The sequence below is a fragment of the Anoplophora glabripennis genome, unplaced genomic scaffold (genome assembly GCF_000390285.2).
Source record: "Anoplophora glabripennis isolate ALB-LARVAE unplaced genomic scaffold, Agla_2.0 scaffold362, whole genome shotgun sequence".
NCBI lineage: Eukaryota > Metazoa > Arthropoda > Insecta > Coleoptera > Cerambycidae > Anoplophora > Anoplophora glabripennis.
Window position 1 is genome coordinate 106,373 of NW_019416455.1, and position 26,220 is coordinate 132,592.

A 26,220-nucleotide genomic window follows, 5' to 3' on the forward strand; every position below is an offset into this window, starting at 1 on the left:
AATTGCTTCACTGGATAGGGAACTTTTTATCAGGAAAATACTCTATTGTTAAAATTAGTGATTCTTATTCTGATAGTCTAGAAGTCTAGACGTTATGAGTAGTGTTCCTTAGGGATCTGAACTGGGTCCGCTATTATGTTTATTTTTATATTTAATTTTATACTGACCTCTACTAAATTTTGTATAATAATTTTTTGTGTTGTGTAATGTCAATTTTATGCCCTACCGTTGGTTTGTCGGGTTGAAGTATGTGTCGATTTGTTATTTTCACGGACGGTGTTTTTCTTTTAAAATTCATATTTTCAGTGAACTATCAAGGTAGAAATATTGCAGTTTACATGAACAGTAAAGAAATATTCCAAATTAACGTAAATATGTTGATAATAAGGAAATGCGATGAATTGCACATATAAACGTAAGAAATTTTATAGAAAAGTAGTACAACTTTGGTTTTGGTGTTCACATTTTGTAAGGTATTTGCTATTTTTCTTTTCTGCTAATTTTTATCACGATTTTAACTATTGCCCCATGTTGTATTTTACATTATAGTATCTTTCGCTGTCTCTTTATGTTTCATATAATTATTGTAGAGTTCATAGGTTTGGGTAGTAAGGTTAATATGTATTTATCTCTTTTTCCACTATATGATGTACCATAACAACATAATTATCCATGAAAAATATGTAATTTCCGAGTTTGTAAACGCCCTGTATAACATTTCATACTGAATTTCACTTATGGAAACGACGTTACTGTTGTTTGTCAACGAAAACGATCCCACAAATCATAACAAAGGCGTTGACTTATCTCTCTCAGACGCTAAATTAGAATCCCGCATCTAATTCGGTCCAGGCTCCAGTAGTTGGAGGAAGGCAGCTAGCTGGGGGACCGCAGAATTGCAGCAGTCGTAAAATGTAGCAAACCGATTGTGCATGCAGATAACCCGGAAAGGATATCTCGGTAAGCACAATTTAGGTGGAGACCAAGTTAAATTGCAAATAACATTTTGGGATATTCGGCCACTGTTACGAAACAGAGAATTATGGAGAAATGCTCATGTTCAGATATGGAACGACCAGAAAGCCTTGATGTTATCTTTTAGAAAATGAATAAAAACTTATACATAAATTTAGATACACTGAGAAATCAGTTTGATGTGTCTTGTGTTTCACGATGCTTCAATGATTGGTGAAACGTGCACCTAGCAAAGTACATTCGCAGGCTTAAGAAAGTGACGAAAATGACTACCTGACCTGAATTCAGTTACCGCCCATCAGAAAACTCAGTTATCAAAACAACAAATCAGTTTATTGATCAAGAATCATAATCTTTTTTTCAGAAACCACAATACAAGTAAAATGTTTCTAATGGGATTATAAATAGATGAGATTCTTGCAAAAGTAAAGTAAAAATATAAGTATTGTCTTAAAACTCAAAAAGCTAGAAAATCCAACTCGAAATGATTTATTTTATATTCTACTAACTTACTAAATTATTAAAAATAACACAGACCCACAAAATGTGACTGATCAGAAGCCGGACTATACATTCCCGAAAATTTTTGTCGTACCGAATCTGACATTAGAATTGCTCTATCACATCAGGCTTTAGAGATATTCCAACCTAAAATTTTTCGCTATATCTGAGGTTATGTTACCTACACCATGAGAAAATTTGTCTCCATCAAACTTATTATGGCATCTGAAAGTATTCCCTTCTATTCCTCTTCAAAATCCATTTTCATTCGATCGAATATCTCTTTCCCCTTCGAAAAATCGTTTGTTGAATTTGATTAGTTTTGTGTATTCGTCAATGTTCTGAAACTGAAGACTCAGGCGAAGACTCAAAGAAAGAGCATAATGAAATTACGTACACGTAAAATCCTACTAGTTCTTCATGTTTCCGGTGTCGCTGATTACGAGTCTGAAGTCAGAGTTACAAAATTTGTTTTATTCCGTGTATTTCGCACTTTCAGGTTAGGATATCTTGAAAATTTAACGTAATGGAGCAATTCTGAATCCAAATCCGGATCCTGCGAGTCAAAAACCTTCGGAAAAGTATAATGTGATTTCTGGTTTAAAATTTTGTCGGTTTACGTAATTAATTGCTGAATAATAATTGAGACAAACCAAAAAACACCGTTATAAGTAATAAATATTTACATTAATATTATGTAGGTAACAAATTACATCTAGATGTGTTTCTCTGTACCACATTTACAAACTTTAGACAGTAATGTACTTACCTTAGGCAAAATATAACTCATTACCTATATATAAAAAACTGAGAAACACAAACAACACACACAAAACACCACATAAAAACAAACACACAAACAACAAAAATACACACAACACAAACAAAAAAAACACACAAAAACTAACGCACAAACCACACACAAAACCAGACACACACAGAAATAAACATCACACACACAAAAATAAACTGAGAAACACAAACTGAGAATTGAGAAGCACAAACTAATAAGTGTTACGGTGTAAATTAGAGTAAAGATTCTGGGACTTGTAAAAAGATAGATGGGATGGATACAACTCATTATATACAAAAAAACTGAGAAACACAAACAACACACAAAAAACACCACATAAAAACAAACACATAAACAAAAACATCACACAAAAACAAACTGAGAAACACAAAACTGAGAAACACAAACTGAGAACTGAGAAGCACAAACACACGGAGTAAATTAGAGTACAGATTCTGGGACTTGTAAAAGTTAGATGGGAGAAATGTAGACTTAATATAAAATCACACTAGCTGGAAAAAATACGTTTTATCTGTGAAAACTGTTGGTTCAACATTCATATTGCGAATACTACAGAGAAATTTATTAAAAATACAGGTGATGGTAGTGTTTGTAAAACAATTAAGTACTTAATTAAAATTTAGTATTTATTTTATAAAATAAATTGCAGTAATGTATTAGAGTGAATGTGTATTGCTGCAATATCTTAAAAATGGACTTAGTTTTTTAATTATAGACGAGATATGTCTAATATAAGTATAACTCTTTTTGTCAATTCAAAACGTCCACTCAATTCTTGGTTAAATAGAAATAAATTCTTGAAATACGATGCAGTGAACTTTCCAGTGTAGTATTTTTGTATTAACCAACAATTTTTTACTGTTTCTGCCGTAAATATTACGTTTAATTGTTATCAAACCATTTAATAACCTATATGACCGAAAACAGAAGCAATTTTGGGCAGCTAATACTCTCGCCGTCGGCGTCGGTGTATAGACGTGTAAAATGAATTTCGACACAGATTTGGAGGATCACACGCGAACGAGGATAGAAACAGGCGGGAATAGGACCCTGAACGGCCGTTTTTCCAGAAGTTTATTACACATGTTCATCGGAATAAGGGTTATGAAAGAGGTATTACTGATATTGTCCCACTGTTAATAACAATATATTTTATGGTTCGTTAGGCGTGAGTGCGTTGTTTGGGGTTGTGTTTATCTTCCCTTAATTCGAGCGGGAATACAGGGTGGAGTTTATTCAGTCGCCTAGTGAGTAGGTAATATAATGGAGGCTTTGTTGAAAGCTAATAATTATGGATAGAGATTTTGGAACAACTGCCACTTTTTACACTGACACTTTTTCCAGAAACTGTCATTAAACGTTGACATTCTGTCCAGTTTCTCATCGATTTCACAAAATTCTATAAATTTCCTCGTAATGTTATCCTCATTGTATTCCAAGTTCCAAGTACCTCTTATAACGTCAAAGAATGCTCATATATTGCAAGGGAACACCGTTTCCTGTAATTCGAGGCGCCATCTACGCGAGTGTATAAATAGCTAGGAGGAACTAAAAACGCTCCTTTTGTGCTTGATCCTCCCGACTATTCACTTTGCTATGGTATTCGAGTCGCACTAATGCGAATTGGGATTTTTCCAATTTTGAACCTTTATGTCTTCTTTATTTGTTAACGAAAACTAATGTATTTATATCAAAACTGGGGTAAAAGTTGTTGAGAAGTCGAATGATGTAATTAGTTTTGGAAAAAAAAATATTATTAATAAAAAATGCGATTGAAAAAAAAACATTTTTCGAAAAATGACTATAAATAGTGGCTAGAAAAAAAAATAAAAAGGGTTTTGAAGTTCAAAATCTGTATTTTTAAGAAAAAAATACCCGATATCGATAAAATGATATCGATTTTTCCCGGTATCTCAAATCAAATATAGTTGTGATTTTTGGCTCCTATTCTGTAAATTATTGTTTATTTTACACTCTTTTGTATATTTGCATTTCAATTCAATTTATTTATAAATTATAGCCATATATGATATAAATTCAGCCATATATTTGGCCACACTAAAGTCACAGTAGTGCAAATTCGCACCGATCGGACTTTTCAGACAATAATAGACTGAGGCCAGCTGTAGAAGGAATTATCGTGGTGAGAGAACCCTCAGCAGCTGCAACCTGAGAAATGCCAGGTGTTAAAAAAACGGTAGTGCGAATTCGCACTAGTGTGACCTTTGAGGGTTAAGAATTATTATTAGATAAATACATTCGCTTATTTAACAGCTACACAAGAAGTTATTTAGGTTTAGCTAACAGTTGCTGTGAAACGTATATGAACAGAACACTTTCTCTACAAACAGATTCAAATGACTATTGATACATGTTTCTACCACAAAAAGTGGTTTCTACTAGAAAAATCAAATAAAGTCATCGTAAATGTTAAAATGTGTACTCCTTTTTCGCCTATTTTAAAAATATGGAATATAAAGTAGTGCTGGAAATCATATTCGAATAATTCGAATATTCGAATTAGTACTACTATCGATAAACGCGAATAAGTGCAAATGTAACTATTCGAATAATATGACTGTTCGAATTATTCGAATAATGTAACTATTCGAATATTCGAATAATGCAACTATTCGAATATTCGATTTATTCGAATAATTTTACTATTCGAACATTCGAATTATTCAAATAATTTAATTATTCAAATATTCGAATTCCTCGAATAATTTAACTATTCGAATAGATAATAGTCGAATATGACGTCATGCAAACTGTGTTTGCGCTTTAATTTGTCTACATCCACGGGAGCTCGCGCTCTCTCGCCTCATAAAGTATGTCGTCAGAGCAGGACAAGTTGTACAATATTACCAATTTCAGCTCTCTTAAAGACATTTGAACATTTTACATTTTATAATAGTGTAATATTTGAATTATCTGGATTATCCGAATAATTCGAATATTTCTTTACATACCACCTAATTTCGAGCATTACATATTTGTATTATGCAAATAATGTACCTAAATATTCGAATATTCGAATAATTGAAATAATTTCAATATTCGAATAATTCGAATATTGTAAATAATTCGAATATATTCGAATAATTCGAATATTCGATTGAAGTAACTATACAAAGACGAAATTGAAACATGTAAAATACCTGTTGGAATGTCGGTGAAATAAATCGAAAAAAAAAAAACTGAAAATAGTAATAAAAAAACTCACCGGATAATGAAACTGTAAAAAATGAGGTTTATCATCGAAGTCTTGATAAGATGATGGATTTTATTACAATTTTTATGTATGTATGTAGTTTTGTTCCGATTTTACATCAATTAGAATTGTCTATGTAGTGAAATCCATTGATTTGTTATTATTCGCTATTTTGAAACAAATGATTCAAATGAACGTGGTTTATACCACTGTAGAGAGAACTGAAATTGTCACTTTCTATTTTCGAAATAACGAAATGGCCCGGGTAAGAATTTTTAACGAAAGGCATCCCGGTAAAAATCTCAGTCATCCCTACATAATAAATTTAATATCTAAATTCATGGAGACTGGATCCGTTTGCTAACAAAAAACATGAAAAGCAACACACTGTTACTGACAAAGCTGCACAGGTTGCAATTTTGGAACATGTTGAACTGGATCCCACTTCACGCACCAGAAAATTAGAGGCAACTTCAGAAATACGTAATAGTCTTCAGAGGATCTTGAAAAAGCATCAGTTCCATCCCTATAAGATTCATCTCGTGTAAGAGCTCAATGAAGATAATCCAGAGTTCGTCGTATACAATTTTGTGAACAGATGAGTGAAAAAATTTTGAACAATCCCAATTTTTTATATTACACATGCTTTTCTGACGTATGTACATTCTTTCTTAAAGGTTACCTCAACAGACATAATTGCAGATACTGGAGTGATTCAAATCCTGAAGTTATGAGAGAACAACATTCACAGTATCCAGAAAAGTTGAATGTATGGGCTGGGTTTTCGGAAATTATATTATTGGTCTATTTTTTCTACCTAATAACTTGACAGGTGAATCTTACCGCAATTTGTTTCAAGACTTCATCTACCCTCGCATTGTGGAGATTCGTGAAAACGACGATCAGATCCCAGAGAATGATGTATTTTTTCAACAGGATGGTGCTCCGCCACACTATGCAGCTGCTGTACGTGACTTTTTGAATCAACATTTTCCAGAACATAGAATTGGTACGTTAGAAGGTTTCATTGATTGGCCCCAAGATCGCCTGATGGTGTTACCATTGGCCTTTTTCTTATGGGGTCATTTAAAAAGTGTTATTTATAAAACAAAACATACCACCGAATAGTGTTTGCATGGGATGAAATGCTACAAAATGTTCGGGAAAATGTTGAACAAAGATTTTATTACTGTTTCGATTTATTTCACCGACACTTCTAACAGGTTTTTTACATTAATTTTAAGGCAGAATAAAAAAATTTCAGCATATTTGTAAAGAGAATTGAACTACCCTTAAAATGATGTGCCACCCAACCTCCCGTGCCATTTAAGATTCTTGAAGGGGTTGCTACATTGAAAGCAAAATCGACCTGTTTCGGGGGTTTCCGGAAAAACCTGTAGCATTGAAAATGTTTCAGGTGGACTGTTTTAATTGAGCCACCCTGTATATTCGAAGCTCTTCCAGACAAAAACATTTCACGTTTCGGCTTCTCTTTTTTACTATTAGAGAAGAAAAATATTCTTCGTGTCAAATATAGAAGTTTAGCAAAGATTTCGTGCTACAGTGGAAAATATTGGTATTTTGACAAACGGAAGGAGACTGTAGCCGCCGCCACTGATCAATACATGTCAGTTTTATATAAAAACTTCAACCTCTCATGTGAAAGGTGGATGCAGCCAAACAGCAACTCGGTTTCCTAAAAATAGCCGCCGCTATCCATCAGTGACAATTCGACAGCGCTGGAATTGTACACAAATGGAACTCCAGCTAACGCAAAGCTCAATTAATCCTCGATTTGAATGGATCCGACGCCGATCGGAGCATCGACCAATAACTGTTCAAACGTTCAAATCTCTGTCAGAACCATCCCTCGACTACAAAAGAGTGCAATGCGTCTCTTTTGCCCCCGCTGCGTTCCCCAGGTCCGGCCGGCGGTTCTGCCCTTTTTTCTGATGGGTTTCGGGGTGCGGAAGAACTATACTCCCTTGTGCTTCTGCTGTTGGCAGCGGTGGCTTCCTCGTTATTGAGTCCACAATGCCAGAAAAAGCCCCAGCTGTCGAGAAATGCCTTCGGGATTGACGGGGTTTGCCAGGTTGGATGGGATGATTGTTTCCTTGTAATGTGCGAGTTTGAAGGAAAAAATGTTGTTGGTGGGGGAGGGGGGGACTCTATTAATTTTTCTATTATACACACAGCAAAACAGCAAAAAAATTAAAGGAGCAGAAAAATTTCCAAATTTTTTTAGTGATTTTTGAAAGGTGGAACTTCGTAAATAATGGTCGCATCGAAAAAAAAATAAGTATCTTGAAGCTTAAGATTCTAGTTTCGAAATCTTGAGAAAAAAATCAAAATTTTCAAAAATTTTTAAAAAATTTTTGCGCCCCCTTTTCTATTATTTTACATTAAATGTTTCAAATATCGTGAAAAAAAATTTTCTGTAAATTTAAAAAAATTTAAAATTTTTTTTCAAAATTTTGAATTTTTTCTTCGATATTTGACGAGTATTTACGCGAAATTGTGAGAAAAATAACGAAACAAATTTCATAGTTGATGTTTAAGGAGCAATAAACCTGCTCCATTAATTTTTTATAAAACTGACGATTCAGGAAAGGAATTTTTTTTTAATTTAAAAAAAGTTGAAAAATTTCATTTGTTTCAAAATTTTGAATGTTTTTTTTTCGGTATTTGATGAGTATTTAACGCGAAATTGTGAGAAAAATAACGAAAAAAAAATAATTAGTGAAGTTTAAAGAGCAATAAACCTGCTCCTTTAATTTTTTATAAAACTTTCAGGAAAGCAAAATGGTTCTACCGATCGATTTCAAAATTTACAAGCTTCATGGGCATGTATTGAGCTAAAAAAAACCTACAAACATAGGTACTTTTCGCAATATTCGGAAAGTAGGCGTTGATTTTCCAAAACAGCAGAAAGACATGTTTTTTGCACTCAAATTAATACTGAGTATAAAAAAAATCTCAAACGTAGCATAAGACCCTTGAAGAGAATTGATTCAGCCAGAAAAAGAATTTCTGAGCCCATGTGCAGTTTTGAAAAAAAAAAATTTATTTTTGCCTTGCATTATTTTTTTAACTGTGAAAATTTTTTCATCTCAAGATTTCAAAACTAGAATCTTCAAACTTCAAGATGCTTTTTTTTCACGATACGACTATTAATCACAAAGTTACAACCTTTCAAAAATCACTAAAAAAATTGAAAATTTGTCTACTTTAATTTTTTTGCTTAGTGTTTATTTTTAAATCCACGTATTCACATGAGAATTCTGAAAAGAGTTGTTCAATTTGTGCTAGCTCATGAACGAATTGCCAATTTGCCAAGTCATGCGTCAAGGAAATTATTTAAAATAATTCTAATTCACAGTGATAGGTTCTACTTTTAAAAAGTAACTCTGGTTTTAAAAGCGAGTTAAAATTAAATTATTTTGTAATCTTAACCCAAAAAAATGACATTCTCCAACGTCTTTTATTTCTCTTTGAATTCAAGAACATGAAGCTTGCAAAAAATGTCTACATCTGCTACAGATTGTTTAAAATACTGTATGTATTATATAAAAAACATTTATTAACGTTTGGCTTTGTTTACGGGCAAATATTTTTGTTTTTGCATCTAACATCTGTTTAAAAACATTCTTAGATTAAATGTTATTGCTTTTGGTGAGATAAACGCATGATTAAAATGTATACATTTGAAATTTCACCCAGTGATCGTCGAAAACGCTTTTATTTCTCTCCTTTTACTTGATTTAATAAAAATACCAGTCAATTGTATATGAAATCTAAAGTAGAATATGAAATAGCAAAATCATCATTACTGGTATAGTTCACTTCAGAAAAATAAGAGACAAAACTGGACATACATCATTTTGAAAATAACCTCTATTTAGACATACATTTGAACTACGTCTGAAGGCACGAATTTGGTTTGTTTTTGCAAGGTTTTGCAGGTTTCTAAAACTCACCTTCCGTTTGCTGTACCATCATTAGTTCACGAGATATCGATGATCAAAAATAAAAGGTGACTTTTCACTCAACAGCCTCACTGAGAAATAACCGTACAGAAAATAAAAGAAAAAAAGACCCTGGCATTGATTAAGCCAAAAAAAATTCTGAGCACATGTGCAGTTTTGAAAAAAAAAGAAAATGTAAAATTTATTACATTTTACAATTTGGAAATTTTTTTTATTGAGTTTAGTACCCATTAAAAAGTCCATATTGCGCAAAAACTATGAAGATGAAACGTATAGAACAAAACTTTAACGTGTTTTGAATTAGCAACAATGAAATTTTCAAAATTTTCCTTGGATCCAATCTTAACGTTGAAGTATTGTCTGTTCCAGTGAAAGGATATTAGAAAATTAATTTTTCATTACATTCAAGGTGATTAATCGTTCTTATTTATATTTATTTCAAATCGGCTGATGCGCTTCGTCAATTTAAGTTAAAGGCCGAACCATAAAAAATTGATAACTAAGGTTCATTGGAAAACATTGTAACCATATTTTATTATTAATCCAGTCGAATTAGATCTTGAACGTAAAATAAATATTAGTAGCCATTTTATTGCACATTATGACGGAGAAGAAGATGTAGAATGATAATATCAAAAATTAACTCGAAAGAAGTGACACTAAATTGCAAAATTATGTTTTTTCATTTTTTGTTTACTTCTCATGAAAATCTAGACGACCTATAGGAAAATTAGTTATTTTATGTTGCTGGCAATTAAATTACCTACAATTTAAGGTACCTGAAGTCATATTTCACCAATTTTAAAGGTCAATTGCGCATTATTGGAAAAAGTGATAGATGTTGATGAAATTTATGGAAAAGGTGGTCAATACAATGACCAACATGTGTGCCAAAGGCTAATTCAATTGACCATGAAATTGTTGCTCCAGGTATTTGTTAATTAATTTCGTTCGTTTTTTTGCAACTAATTGTTTAATTACTAAACGTTAATTTTAGAAGTTATTATCATAGACGTAGGACCTAACTGATCCAAAGAAATGTATCGAAAAAGACAAAGTAGGATGTGCAAAACAGCGTTATAAATAAATTGACTCAGGGTCAGGCAAAAGCCGCTCGGGAATTCACTCTTTTTGCATTAAGTAGAGCTTAGAAATTAAATAAATGAAATAGTTAAAAAATCTTGCGCACAGCTGAGACCGGCGCTCCAGACATGCGCAGCTTATTCATTAACGTTAATTTTTACTGCTGCTAGTGAATTTATTACATGAGCTATCAATGTAGAACTTTTTGAAAATAAAAGTTTAATCCTTTCCTTAATTGTCTCTAAAATCCTAGTCGAATACATCCAATAGTTAATTAACAATTAACGTTATAAAAACACTCTCTTGGGAACAAAGAAACGTAGGTAATTTTTTTTATTACCGTAAAAATAAGTTCCATTTAATGCGAAAAGAGCAAATTTGCGAGCGGCTTTCGACTGGTCTGTTGTTATTATTATTATTATTGCGAGTGGAAATATACGCTTATCTCGTCGCAGAACCTTCCTAAACGAGGCAAAACATAAACAGTTCGGTCCTGCATTGGGCGCCCGAGGCACCAGACAAACATTTGGGAGAGCCGTTGTGATGTTTACGTTCAGGTTTCTTCAGAGCGCAGGCGGTACGAATAACATTTAACTCGCAATGAGAGAGCGGTAACTTCTCAACCAACCTATTGTTTACGGAGCCGGGCCGACGGCAAATATATAAAGCAGGAATCGAAGGCGCTTCTGCGAGATTAGGAAGCTTATATGGGGGCTGGGTTTCTCGTAAAGCGGAAATGAAGAATCCAGGATGCTAAACAATTGATGACCTGAGAATGTTTTGATTAGTTGTGGGCAGGGCCGGCCCCAGTAATTTTGTCGCCCGGACTAAAATAACTTCTAGAAATGTATACATATATTTATAGGTTATTTGAATGGTTTAAATGAAAGACTCTTTCAAGTTCGTATTTTATACCCTTGCTTATTTATTTATAGTCAAAACCAAACCATAACAAATTTATGAAAATTTTTTAAACTGGTGTACTAATGTTGTTTGTATTAGTTGCTTGTTGGAAATTTCTTCGTGTGCCACTATTTCATCGTTTGTTTACATTTTTTAAATTAATTTGTTGGCATTCACTATAAAAAAAGTTTGTCGCGCCCTAATCAACTTTCGCAGAACTAAGTCAAGTGCTTCCAGTCGTTGTGGTTGCGAAATAGGCTCTCTTAGTGTGACGTCACATATTTAGATAACCCGCAACAATTTGTCATAGTTGAAATTGTACAGACCGAATCTGACCCTTGTATTTTGTAAAAAAGATACACTAATGTAGTTAAAACTTACAAAAAACTATATAAAAGAATATTCCTAAATTTAAATAAAGTAAAAATTTAACAATAGCCGTGTTATTTCTAATGCGCATGCTCAGAAAGAATAGCCTCATACGCAGGTGAGATCTTGTTGACATGTTATCGCTGTCATAATTAGCGTATTTTCTCTAGTTTCTCAGGGACAAACCGTCTAGATTCAAAATCAAGCATAAATTTTTAGTGGGTTGACATTTGATCCAACACAGAACAATGCAAGCGTTATTATAAGCAAATGGGCAAGTTTACTCTTGTCAATCATGCTAACCATCCACTGGACACTGAACGAACCAATAAATTGTCTAAATTTTAAGGTTAGATACAACAGCTGATCGTTTTATCTTACTATTGTTGCGGTAAAGAGGATCAGAACATATAATTAAAATCTGATCAACCTTTTCGAATAATTTTTAAGTTTAACCGGTTTGTTCTCCAAATAACAAGATGACTGATTCTAATAATCGGGCTAATCCAGTCACAATTTTCGAAAAATCCTATTGTCACACCATACGCTGAGCTAGTCCAAACTACTGAAGTCAGATATAGAGTTGAAACAACTTTGCTTTAAGGATAAAAGACACTTATAAGCCAGTTGTTTATGGAGCAAAAATCTGTTAATACTATAGTAAGTATTGTCAGTCTATAGTAATGTTTAATTTCATTTTTACGGACAAGGGACCAAAAACTCTCTCAAAAACCGTTACCGTTGATTGTTTGAATGACTTTATCCACTGCCGTTAATACTTCACAATAAAATATTTTGTTGCACCCAGTACATTCGGTTCCACCAGATGATCCTAATGCGTAAAAAGTTATAACTATTTAATTAATCAACGCGATCTTCCCATAACGGTGACTTTCTAAACGTGACGCGCGATTTTAAAGATGGCCATCCACTAGCGCAGATATAAAATTGAGGCACGTTCGGAAACAAATGCACGATCAGTTCTGCTAATTAGCTGAGTCATAGGGCAACAAGATGAATAATATGGGTATGGAAATGAATAATCGTTCTACTTCAAACCAGAGACCTTGCACGAGCATCACTTTTACTAGAATCCTACCACCTTTAAAGGAACATGAGGTGATAAGGCGCGTGTAACAAAACGTACAGGAAAAAGCTTATCTGCGGTCACGTTAGTTCCGTTAGATTGTTAAATTTTATAAACACCTTTTCTCGGTGTATACGCCCTGGGAGCTTTCATAAACTTGAACTTTCGGGGGTTCAGCTACTCAAAATAAGTAAAGGGGTTTCCATAATTAAGTTGAAACTCCTAAAAATATATTTTCCAGAACCTTTAATATTCTTATTTTTTTTTAATATTGTACGATTAATAAATTATTTTTGTCTTATAAATACAAAATACCTAGGTATGTATTATGTTAAAAAATATATTTTCGTGTATTTATTCATGTATTATGTATCATGGAAACTAAACATTTCTTCATCTGTATTTGTGGTATTTTATTTTTTTTGAGATGTTTTATCGTCAACTAAAGTTTGAGTTATACAAATAAGGACAAGTCATTGTATAAAAAAATATATTTTCAGGAACAGCAATATTCTTATTGTTTTAATATTGGGCGGTTATCAAATTGTTGTTTGCCCATACTCTTAAACAGAAACCACCTAACAGTCGGAGGCAAACGAGTGAAACTAACTGCCATTTCTAAAATTCGAGGAGGGGAACGAAATGTGTAGCAGATGCTGGGAACGACAACAAAAGCATCATTTTTTACTTAGGGCCTTACTATGCGAATAAAAATTAATGGTTCTTCTGCAGGGGAATGGGAATGATCACTCAGAAAAAAGGGAATCAGGGATATGACGACCTGAAGGATATTCGCTGAAGTTGGGAAAATACAGTTGAATTGAAATGTGTTTATATTGTTGGTTATTTGCGATTGAGTAAATTTTGTTTATACAACGCATAATAATGATCAAACATAAATGAACAACAAATGACATTTTTGTGCGTAATTATTAGAAATTTATAGCAGGCTTTTGACGAGGATTTTTGAAAATCTCAGCAAGCTAGAAACAATGTCTCTTCACTGTTGAATATAGAACATCACGTGCGGTTCTATGAACATAATCACACCCAGCAGAATACTTTTATGAAACTACTAACACATACATTAATCATAATTATTAATAAATATTCTTTACAAAATTCTCACAAAGCTGGAAAGGTACATTCCGATGTTTACGTAGGTGCTCATGATGTGATCTTTCACTGCGAAAAATCTTTTTATTTCAACATTTTTATAGTTTAGATATATTTTTTTATTTCATCATTGTCTTACTGAGATTTTTGTATATGTATAAAACGCCAGACTTAACTAATTCTTATTGGCTTCGCTATATGTTGGGCGACCAAGTTTTGAATAGACCAGATTGTATTAACCATCTAGATATATTTGATATTATTATTATATTTTTTGTACATATTGCTAAAAGCGTCGCATTCAATTGCAAAAGTTTCAGTTTTACTTTGGGCAACGGTAAAAATTTCAAGAATATTTCTACCTTACATACGTTTTGTTTAACTCTAGATGGAGGATACCTCTATGGTTTGGTCTTATTATAACTGTTATTTATTTGATAACATCTTTAGAAAAAGTGCAATCAAATTTTTAAATCAACAAATTATATTTTGGCTGGAGTTTATTCAGTTCAAAGATTTTTGTAGGACTTGGATAGGATTGAGATGAACAGCATTATTAAGAGAATTATGTCACAACTTTTTACCTCCCCTCCTTATCTTTTTACTTTTCTGTCCAGGAAAAAATGGGAAAAAGACTAAAGCTTTAGGAAATTCTCTTTCGATTTCAAAGAAATATATAAAATCAACCAATTGATTGTAGCACTTCGAAGATATAAATCAAACTTTTGTTTTCTTAAATGCAATACTTTGTATATTTGTCCTTTTTTCGGTGTCTCTATTTTCTGCTTACAATCATATACAGGATGTTTTTAAATGAAGTAGCAAAAATGGTACCAGTGAATGTAGAACCAAAAATAAGAGGATTGATAAATAAACTTGGTATGAGCATCCTACTAATAAAGAGACAACTTTTCAATATTTGTTCGATCATTGGCGTATTTTATAAAGGAGTGAAACAGTCAACCCCTTTGCAATATTTTATTAGAAATTTTTTATATGAAGCAAATTATTTATTTAAAAATATTTATTGGGAAGACTGATTNGTTTTGGATAGACCAGGTTGTATTAACCATCTGGATATATTTGATATTAAATTGATATTTTTTGTACATATTGCTAAAAGCGTCACATTGAATTGCAAAAGTTTCGGTATTACTTTGGGCAACAGTAAAAATTTCAAGAATATTTCTACCAGTACGTACCTTACATACGTTTTGTTTAACTCTAGATGGAGGATGCCTCTATGGTTTATAAATTGTTATTTATCATATTAATAAATTGACACTTTCTGTCAACCAATAATTAGTACCAATTGATTAATTTATTATCAGAATAATATTTATACCAATGACGAATATGTCGACATGATCCAAGAGTTTTTCGAATCCAGAAAAAATAGTAACGCTACAGTAAGATTATACGCCAAAGATATCCAAACCTACCGATTCCTCATAGACAAACATTAGCCTCGGTGGAAAGAAGGCTTCGCAAAACTGGTAAAATTCAGCCCAATAATGAGGGTGCCGGAAGAAGGCGCAATGTCCGAACTGTTGAAACTGAGGAAACTATACTGGAACATCTAGAACAATTACCCCTTTAGTAACGATGACGCATCTAACTTTTTTAAGAGAAAACTATCGGTTTTATAGAAAAATTACAAGAGGTAAAAAAGTTGGGCAATAAATCAGTCTTCCCAATAAATAATTTGCTTCATATAAAAAATATCTAATAAAATATTGCAATGGGGTTGATTGTTTCACTTCTTTATAAAATACGCCAATGATAGAACAAACATTAAAAAGTTGTCTCTTTATTTGTAGGATGCTCGTACCAAGTTTCGTGTCTCTAGCATCCCATGTTATAGAAAAAAATTAAAATGTGAATTTCAATCCCCTCCTTTTAATTTTCCATTAAGAAAAATCATCTTATTCTAGAGAGTGTTACTTTCATCTTAATTTAGATAAAGGACAGTTATTCCAAACAAAACCTTTTTTGTAATGGCCTGTTACCCACCGGATTGATAGTAGTAGCTTCTTTGAAGAATTTCTTTCTTAGATCTTAAATCAAGTCTCTGGCTGCTTTGGCCCAACCACCATAATAATTAATATTCTTTTTAACAAATGACATTAATATATTTCAATAGATATTAATTGTTTGGCAGTAGTGATAATAATGAAGAAAACAATATGTAAAATATTTAATGGCAATATTTATTGCATTATGCTTAAAGTACCTTCCAGACTAATTCACTTTTTTGGCGGATGTTAAAAGATTTATCTTATAGTTGAGATTTTCTATTTGTTTATTTTTTCATTCCTTTTTTTGTTTGTCAAAATTAATATTGTTCCCTATTTTTTGTTCATTGATTATTGTAAATAATTTTTGACAATAATCGTTTTTTGATTACTGTGTCGTTATTTATATGTATGATTATTTTGCTTTGTTTTTTATTCATTGACAACTGTATTTTTTTGACAAAACTTATAATTTTGTTTGCATTTAAGTTCTTTTTTTGTATTACTGGGTATATCCATGCTATAATTGGGTTTCTTTCCCGTTTGATGAATTAAGGTAAATAAATCAATAAATAAATAAGTGAAAATCTGATCTAGTTTCGCATTATTATCACACTTTATAAAATTTTATTATACGGAACCTAATCAACTAAAATTTAATATATTTAACTCCGCGGTCGTATACAATACATTACTTCCGACCAGTTTCCCTGCCAACGGCGACACCAAACAACCGCTAATTATAAATTCATAATAAATCCAATAATGAATATTTATGATCGACCCGAACGCAACTGCCATTAGCTAATACTACAAATATTTTGACTAACCGCACTGAAGGAGGTTAGGTCGAATTGAACAACAGTCTACGCTATTGCACACAATTTTATAATAAACATCAATTGTGATTTATATGACTCGTTAACGGACAATATCACAACTAAAAAACGACTAGAAGGAATTGTACTGGAGCAAAAAGTACCGGATAACGTATCGTTTTCCAAAGAATTTACTAAAGAGGATTCGGGAAATACACGAGGAAGTAGTTAAAGGGCAATTATTGGAAATACTAGGATAAGGAATTGTGGATGAATGGAAACTCCTGAGTATGGGAGTAACTGCTAGAAAGGAACTAATTGGCATGTTACCTACGAGGAATGTGTGAGGTTTCGAAAGAATCCCTTTCCTTGTTACAAACCGACAGGGAGATACGTATTGTGAGAGTTTTTCAAGAGTTTGAGTTAACAAAGACTCTACTGTGTTACTCTTTCCCAACATCCACCAGTCATGCCAAAAAAAAAAACTGGAAGAGGAAGGCCCGTTTGTTCCGGACAAACGCTGCGATTAACGAAATCCGACACGGGGATCAACTAACCTGACATCTTAACATCGTCGTTGTTGAAGACCAGCCACAGGGAGAAGAAATGGTCGACTTTGAGGTTTGCGGTGAGCTGGCCGCTGATCCCGGACGTGTTGGGTAGCAGGAGCACCGCTTCTACGGCCACGAGGAGGGTAGTGCATGTCGCGAGACACGCGAGGACGACGCCGGCTCGACGGGGATGCATCACTTGTTACGCTACGACCGCACGAGGTGAACTGAACCGCGGTGGGACACCATCGCGCGCTCCGCCGAGGCAGACACGAGACGACGGACGGCGGACCGACCACGCAATCGAACAATCGATCCGCGGGTACGCTCCGGCTCTACGAATCTAACACCTTCGCTGTGCTGCCGGTCCGCGATCTCCTGTAATTTTGCAATTAACGCCGGATCGGCTGGGGCACCGGGCGATATCATGGAGATGGGTCGAAGGCACAGAAAATTCCGAAATAGTATCGGATGTCTTTTAAATCTTCTTGAATTTTACTCGTTACAGCATATGTCAATTCTGGTGTACCACAAGGCTCAAATTTGGGCCCCCTTTCGTTCCTCATATTCATAAATGATCTTGTAGTCAGAAAAATCGCTTTTTGCTAATGATCCTAAAATATTTAGTAATGTAGCTTCAGGAGACGGTTTCTTATTGACATATTTTTAATCGTCTGATATTTAACACGTCGAAATGCAAAATTGATTCTTGTTATAGAAAAAAACCTGTCTATTTGGCTTGTGCCTTACAAAGAAATAAAATACGGACCTTCATAAATCATTACAAGCCACGTGATCGCCCAGCTTAGGCAACCAACATTTCACGGCTGGTACTGTCAACTAAAAATCCTTAAATTTTGGCACCACCAATATTAGTGATTCGTTTACAATGAACAATGACAAACTGTTACGTCTACGCTCGAGAAAATTACAAGTCGGAATGTTGTGTAGAAAAGAATAAAGTGGCCATTCTACGTTAAAACAGTGATAGTAATAGAAAATAATTATTACTTGAGGGTTGCTTTCGCTGTATAGCAAAAATAAAACGCTTTCTCAACGGTAATAATAAAGTATTTTATTAAAAACTAAGTTGTATAGAAAAAGACGTGTTGACGGGGTGAGTGTTCGTTGGAGAGCCCTGTGTGTGGAGTCGGTCGTAGGTATATGAGTACGCATTTGGTCGCCGGCACCAGCCCGCGTAGACTCTTCCTGGAGTAATGCTTAAAAATGGGTCACTTGCGGCATGTGTACTCCATATACATAAAATACATGGTTTTTAAGTAAAATATACAGGGTGTTCCACCTAGGAGGGATTCTTCTGTAACTCTGTAACAGTAAAATTTATAAAAAAATAGTTTTAATAAAAGTTGTTTGGAATCAAGTGGGCCTTGTAAAGAAAATATTTTTAACTTTACAGGGTGTTCCATTTCGCGTGGGCGCTACATAACTTTGTTATATTAAATGGAACACCCTGTATATTATTGCGCTTTTAAATTCTTCGGTTAAATTAGGTAGAGTTTATTAAATGTACGTGGTGTTTAAAACTTACCGTTTTCGAGATTATCAGTTTTTGAAAAAAATCACAATTTCAGGTCTCTAAATGAGGTTAGATAGCGTCTAAACCGTAAGGGTTAGAAACCTGCAGTTTTCACAGTTCGTTTTGGCATAAACTACTCTATCTTGTCATCTGTGAGCAAAACGTGTACGTTATTTAGACTAGGAAATACTGAGATCTACACTTAATAATCTTACTAGTTGAAAAACTTTTTTGTTTCAAATGGAATGACCCATATTAATTCGTCATGGGTCAATGCAAAATTGAATGCCCCTTTAACTGATATAAAGTTGTCCATACTTATCTAGTAGTAGTAGTTTCCCAGAAAAATCAGATTCTTTCCTAAAGTCCGAAAAAGTAGCTATGTAACAGCGTGAAGAAGACCTTGCAATTTTTTTAAGTATGTACAACGTCGATACGTAGAATTTTACAAAAGCACAGCACAGCATCCAATTAAATTAAACTAAGAATTACTAAAAGTAGACTTTCAGACTGAAGTTTTGTCAGTGGACACTTGAGATGTTAAATCAAGATGATAATTTTTTTAAACGGGTCATGTTCTCCGATGAGGCTACTTTTCATAAAAATAGTTTCGTTAATAATCATAATTGCCATTATTATGACACAGTAAATCCTCACCAATTCCGAACAACTCATAGCCAACGATCGCCTTTGAACGTGTGACGAGCAATTTTGAGAACCCATGTCATTTTTGACCAGCATCTAGCTGCAGCAGTTTATTTAAACTTTTTAACAAACACTCTAGAAGATTTGTTAGGCGACATTCCTTTAGTTACACTTCGAAGAATGTGGATGCAACATGATGGTGCTCCACCTCACAATACCGCTGTGGTTCGTCAGTTTTTACACGAAACTTTTCCCAATGGATGGATTGGGCGCGGGGGACCAGTGAGTTGGCCTTCAAGGTGTCCAAATATGACAAGTTGCGACTGGGGATTTCTAAAAAGCAAATGTTACTTTAACCACCAACTACCGCGAAAGATATGTGGCAGCGCATTACAGTAGCAGTTCAAGAAATTACGCCAGACGTGCTGACCAATGTTGAAGAGTCTTTTAAAAACCGAATTTGTTTGGGTATTCATCAAAATGGAGAACACTTTGAGCAATTTATGTATATCAGCAGTTTAAGTATTCTTCTCCTTGTTGTGTTCCGAGTTTCAGTTTGTTTCGTTTTGCGTTTTGTTTTAGTTGTTAGTGGTTTACTTTTGTTTGTGAAACCACTTTTTAAACATGCCAATAAATATTGACAGTGTCAGTCCCAGGCCTGATAAAATGAGAGAAAAGTGGTTTTGCAAGGCCTCCTTGACGCTGTTACATAGCTACTTTTTCGGACTTTAGAAAAGAACCTGATTTTTCTGGAAAACTGTTAAAACTGTTGCATCCGCCCATGACAATTAATATGGGTCATTCCGTTTGAAAAAAAAAAGTTTTTCATCTCGTAGGTCTCAGTATTTCCGAGTCTGAATAACGTACACGTTTTGCTCACAGATGACAAAGTAGAGTAATTTATGCCAAAACGAACTGTGAAAACTGTAGGTTTTTAGCTCTTACGCTTTAGACGCTATCTAGCCTCATTTAGAGAGCTGAAATTGTGATTTTTTCAAAAACAACCGATTATCTCGAAAACGGTAAGTTTTAAATACCATGTACATTTAATAAACTCTACCTAATATTAAACAAGGAATTCAAAAACGCAATAAGATACAGAGTGTTCCATTTAAAATAACAAAGTTATGGGACACCCTGCAAAACTAAAAATATTTTCTTTACATGGCCCACATAATTCCAAGCGACTTTTATGAAAACCATATTTTTATAAATTTTACAGTTACAGAGTTACAGAAGAATCCCTCTTAGATGGAACACCCTGTATAACCAATATTATCACAGAAATCTGTGATGTTATCTTTCAACAACCGTTTCTGAAATAACAGAGATGACTATTTAAAAACACTGAGAAGTTGTAGGTACTCACATAATAAAAAAAAGGAAAACTAAATTGTAAAAAAACAAAATACTTGTACCTACTATTATATTATTTATATGTATTGGGCGATGAGTATCATACATTTTTTATATGTTATACTTAAATCTTCCTAAACCAAAACAGAAATTAAATGGTATTAAGTACATCTCCAAATATGTTTCGAGCAAAATTGTGTACAACACCTGCATATTTTTTTCGATTAGTTAACAATTGTAATTATTTCACATATGTATGACTTCTATAGCTACCTATTAGGGTGGCCCAAAAACAACGAATATTTTTTTGTTCGTGTCTCTTGTGAAAATGTTAGTTTATGTTTTAAGAGCCCCCTCAAAAAATCAGCTCAAAAAAAATTTTTTTAGGTCGCTCAAGATTTTTAAAAATTTCCAAAATCGTTAAAAATTGATTTAAAAAAAAATTTTTTTTTCTCGTTTTATCATTTTTTAGGTTGAAAAAAATCTCGGCTGAAAATTTTAAATCGATATTTTAATTTCTAATAATTATTTTAACTTTAAAAATACTTAAAATGTTTTCGAGCGACCTATAAAAATAAATATCAATGAACTAATATATTTTTTTATTAAATTTGATGAACAAAAGAATAGAAATAAATCACGAGACACTTACAAAATTTCTCGTGGCAAAATTTACTACCACACTGTGAGTATCATTTATAACTATTTAATTTTTTAAAATTTAAGCGTCTCGTGATTTATTTCTATTCTTTTGTTCATTAAATTCAATAAAAAAATATATTAGTTCATTGATATTTAGTTTTGGAGGTCGTTCGAAAACATTTTAGGTACACTACTTTTAAAGTTAAAATAATTATGAGTGACCTTTAGAAATTAAAATATCGATTTGAAATATTCGTTTTTTTTTTTGGGCTACCCTACTACCTATATTTGTTATTCATTTCTTTCGACCCCAAATTCACAATAATGTTTTTATAATTTGAGTTACAATTTTTATAGATAAATCACTCCTCAGATGGAAATAATTTCAAAAATCTTCTTTGCAGCTCGTGTAATCAAGTCCTTAATACTTTAGGTTCATTAAATTTCATCATATATTCCCTCTTATTTCCTAATTTAGAACTAGTAAATGATAAGCATGTTTTGCATTCCGGTTTCAGAAAAATTTTATTAATACTCAGATAATTACTTCTCAAATAATTAGGTAGTTATACAAACAAAGGAGGTGTTTGACCTGAGACAATCATCCTGCCTGGAAATTCTAATCAATATCCATCTGAAATAAAGTAATTAGTTTCCGGAAATACGTAGGTACCATAAAAGATACGGGTTTCAATCCATCCGGTTGATTGATAAAGATTAAATCTTCAACCGAGATACGTAGAAATCCCCAAAAAGAACGTTAAAAATTCAGTTCCTGCATCACATTTGATAGGAATAGTTTCCACCTGTTCCTGGTTATTGTTCTGTTAACAAGGTTATCGAAATATTGATTCATCACTAAAATGCCATTGAATAATTTATGAAGATGAAAAATTTATGGCCTAGATAGGGCTTTGCTTCCGCATAAAAAATTAGAATTATGGCTTGATGTCCCTCATGGTCTTTTATTATACGTATCTGCGTAGAAACAATTTGACGTTATTAAATATTTGAAAACCATTTAGAATTTTAACATTACAAGGCAGAGTGGTCATTCAGCTCAGTTTATCTGTGTTATTATCTAAAACTGTTAATCTCGCAAATTAATTACTTACATTGTTCTTAAAACCGGATTTAAAGATAAACAAAATTCATAATCGCTTCTAATTTATTATGTAAGTTGAGAAAGGAAAGATTAAAAGATATTGTGCCTCTGTCTAAACTTTTTTAATTATGTTTTTAATAAAGAACTTTTGATTAAGTCGAGCTAATCTTAGGTTTACGAGCGAGTACTAGAAAAATAACAAGTTAAACGCGTTTTATCAACAACAATCTAGGAACATGAAAATTTAAGAAGCTTATAGACTACATGAGCATGAAGAAAATTATGGAATCAGCAATTCTAAAGCCGAAATTGGTACAGTCATTTGCCTCGACCTTGACAATAAATATCGGCTCAGCATGTATGACCTAATACTTCCGTGACCGATTGTTTCCCGTAACCCTTATCTTCTTAGGAAACCGCACTTATGCGTCAAACGGATACCTAGCCGATACGACCTCGTTGCGGAATACACAGCAGGAATCCAAAACCTCACGCAAAGAGATGAACATTAGGCGGAATTGGGAGTCGTATCACGCGCCGCAGCGGTCGGAAATCCCGCCGTAATCAGTATTCACCTGAGAGCGCATCATAGCGCTATTGACAGATATATACGTTGTTATTATATAATGCAGCAGGCAGCAATTGCATCTGGGATCCGATGGTGCGAAGCAGATGAGATGCAGTTTGGGATCAGGATGTCACAAAGGGAATCAATCATTAATGGAAGCTAAACGGTTTTGCTAATCACTTTCAGAGTAAACAGAAATTAGCAGAGGCTAATATTTATAAAGTCGTAATGTGAGTTCCTAGCGGGCTGCTAATTTTCAATCAATTCCCAAAATAATTCAGTATCCTTCAAAAAGCCATTTACGAAGCATGAATCCGGCTAAAAGTATGAAAATATTATTATCTTATTATCTAGTATTATCTTCCAAATATTTATGAAAATGAGTATAACAATTCCATTACTGAAACAGAAAAAAAATATTTCAAATTGATTGATGATACTTTAGTTTCTCAAACAATGGCGAGTATAACTTCTAATGCTGTTGGTAGTGATCATCTTAATCTATTGATGTTAAAATTGTGTGGAGCTTTAATACTCCCATTGCCGAAAGTTGACGAACAACTCAGACCAATTAGTATCTTGTCGGTCTTATATAAAATTTTTGAAAAACTTATGTACTATCAACTTCGTGAATATCTCGAATTAAAGAGAATATTACCAGAAGAGCAGTCTGGGTTTCGCAGTGGCTACAGTTGCACTACGGCTTTACTTAAAGTTAGTAACGATATCATTGAAGCTACGGATAATGGCTTTAAACTATTTTAGTGATGTTGGAATTCTTGAAATAATTGGTCTAAGTCAAGGAGCTCTGGCTTTGTTACAAAGCTATCTTTCTGATCGTATCCCTCAGGGATCCATACTTGGTCCTTTATTGTTCATTAGATATACCCATATACATATTTCCTAAATGTGTTTAATTTTCGAATCTTCATATGTATGCTGATGATACCCAGTTGTACTATTCTTTTGCGGAAACTGATACTCTAACAGCGATGGCTAAAATTAATTCCGATTTACAACAAATATATGAAATTTCTCTTAAGCATAATCTCTTCCTAAATCCTAGTAAATCACAGGCAAACCTTCATGTGTACGAATAAAATTATTCTTTGGAATCCACATTAATAATATTGAAGTACCTATTGTTGAATCAGCTAAAAACTTGTTGAATGGCTAGAAAAATTGATAAAAGTTTCGCGATCGAAAGTAGAATATCGAGTTTGTGTGGGCGTTAATTATTTTTTGAGAAATAACTGATTGGTATCCACTTTCCATTATTTAATTACTCTAACACTGCACCTACCTACACCCGTATTTGATGCGTCTACAGTTAAAGACAACTTTCCATTGCTGATTGGATGTGAAAATATATAGTTGCATTTGCTAACAATGTTTTTGCAGCTTGAAAACTATTCTCACTTTCTTCTGTCCAATCATTTATGGATTTCTGCCTATTGTTTTATAATGTAGTAGATAATATATTTAATGGTATGAGAATTTGAGCAAAGTTTGGTATAAATCTATGATAAAAGCTGACCATTGCGATGAACCTTTGTCATTCTTTGAGTTTTTTTGGACGCGGAAAATCTCGAATTTTTTCTACTTTTGACTCTGATGGCAAGATGCCTTTTTCAGAAATGATATAGCCTAAAAATGCCAATTGTGACATTCCAAATTGGCATTTGCTTGGGTTGATATTAATTCCATTAGAGCTTAATCTTTCAAAAAGCTTTGTTAGACATGTGTAGTTTCATCTGATCTTGCTACTAAACTATTTGCTGTTTGAACCTGATACTACTTCATTAATAAATCTTTGAAATGTTTGTGCTGCTCTTCGTAGTCCGAAAGGTATTCTAAGAAATTCGTAGAGACCAAGTGGAGTTGTTATCGCCGTCTTGTAAATATGCTCTTCCGCGACTGGTATCTGCCTGGTAATAAGCTCTAACAAGATCAGTTTTTGAAAATATTGTACAACTACAACGATGAAGGCTAAAATCATGAATATATGGCAATGGATATCTATCCATAGTTGTAATTACGTTAAGCTGTCTATAGTCGCCACAAGATCACCAATCGTTTGGATCTTTTTTGGGTACCATATGTAATGATGAAGCAACTTGAGAAGATGAAAGCCTACATATACCGAATTCAACCATTTGTTCGAATTCAGCTTTAGTAATTTTGAATTTTTTATAATCTAAACCGGTGGTGTAGACATCCATTTGTTACTATGTGGTGTTTAACATTGTGTTTTACTGTTGAGGTGAGGTCTGGAGGAGTTAATAATTGTGAGAATTGTTGAATAAGTTTGGAATATTTGTTTCCTGTTGTGAAAATTTTAGGAAAGATTGTCTGATCACTGTTGACAGTTCCTCTGATTGAAATTGACGTTTCTGTATCAATCAGCCTTTTATTTGTAATATCTACTAATAACCCAAGGTCACGCAGTCAGGACTTACCGATACGCCGATATGATAGATGAGAATATTAAATCTTTTCTGGGGTGGGCCGTACACATCCCTGCTCCCCCTTAGCTACGCCCATGATTATAATCAATATAAAAATGTGAAATCTAATTCATATGAATTTAAATGTTTTATAGCCATTATACTATCTTTCTACAGAGTGTTTTATAACTATTATTTTATATCTTTATACAGGACGTTTAGGTTAATGTTTCGATTATTCCTTCATAGAATTTTTTAGTGTTTATATTTGAAAAAAAATATTGTATAAAATATTTCCGATTTTGATGAAATTATATTTAATGATTTGTCTGATTAAAATTAAACATTTACTAAATTTGATTATAAAGTCTCTACTTGTAACTCATTGTGGTGATACTAAGTAAAAAAATCCTATTTTATTGTAAAAACGGACCATTTTTGATTTATTTTTGCTTTTTTTAACTTATATTACGTCAGCTACCAAGCGC

The 26,220-nt window shown here is 33.2% G+C and overlaps 1 protein-coding gene across 1 annotated transcript in view; it reads right to left on the reverse strand.

The window, feature by feature from the left end:
• LOC108909119 overlaps nt 1-17,764 on the reverse strand; it is a 72,165-nt gene extending 54,401 nt beyond the window's left edge. Inside the window, exon 1 of the mRNA XM_018713355.1 lies at nt 17,439-17,764. Coding sequence (XP_018568871.1) covers nt 17,439-17,628 — 190 coding nt within the window. The 5' untranslated portion in view covers nt 17,629-17,764. The remainder of the gene's footprint in view (nt 1-17,438) is intronic.
• Nucleotides 17,765-26,220: the final 8,456 nt, after the last annotated feature.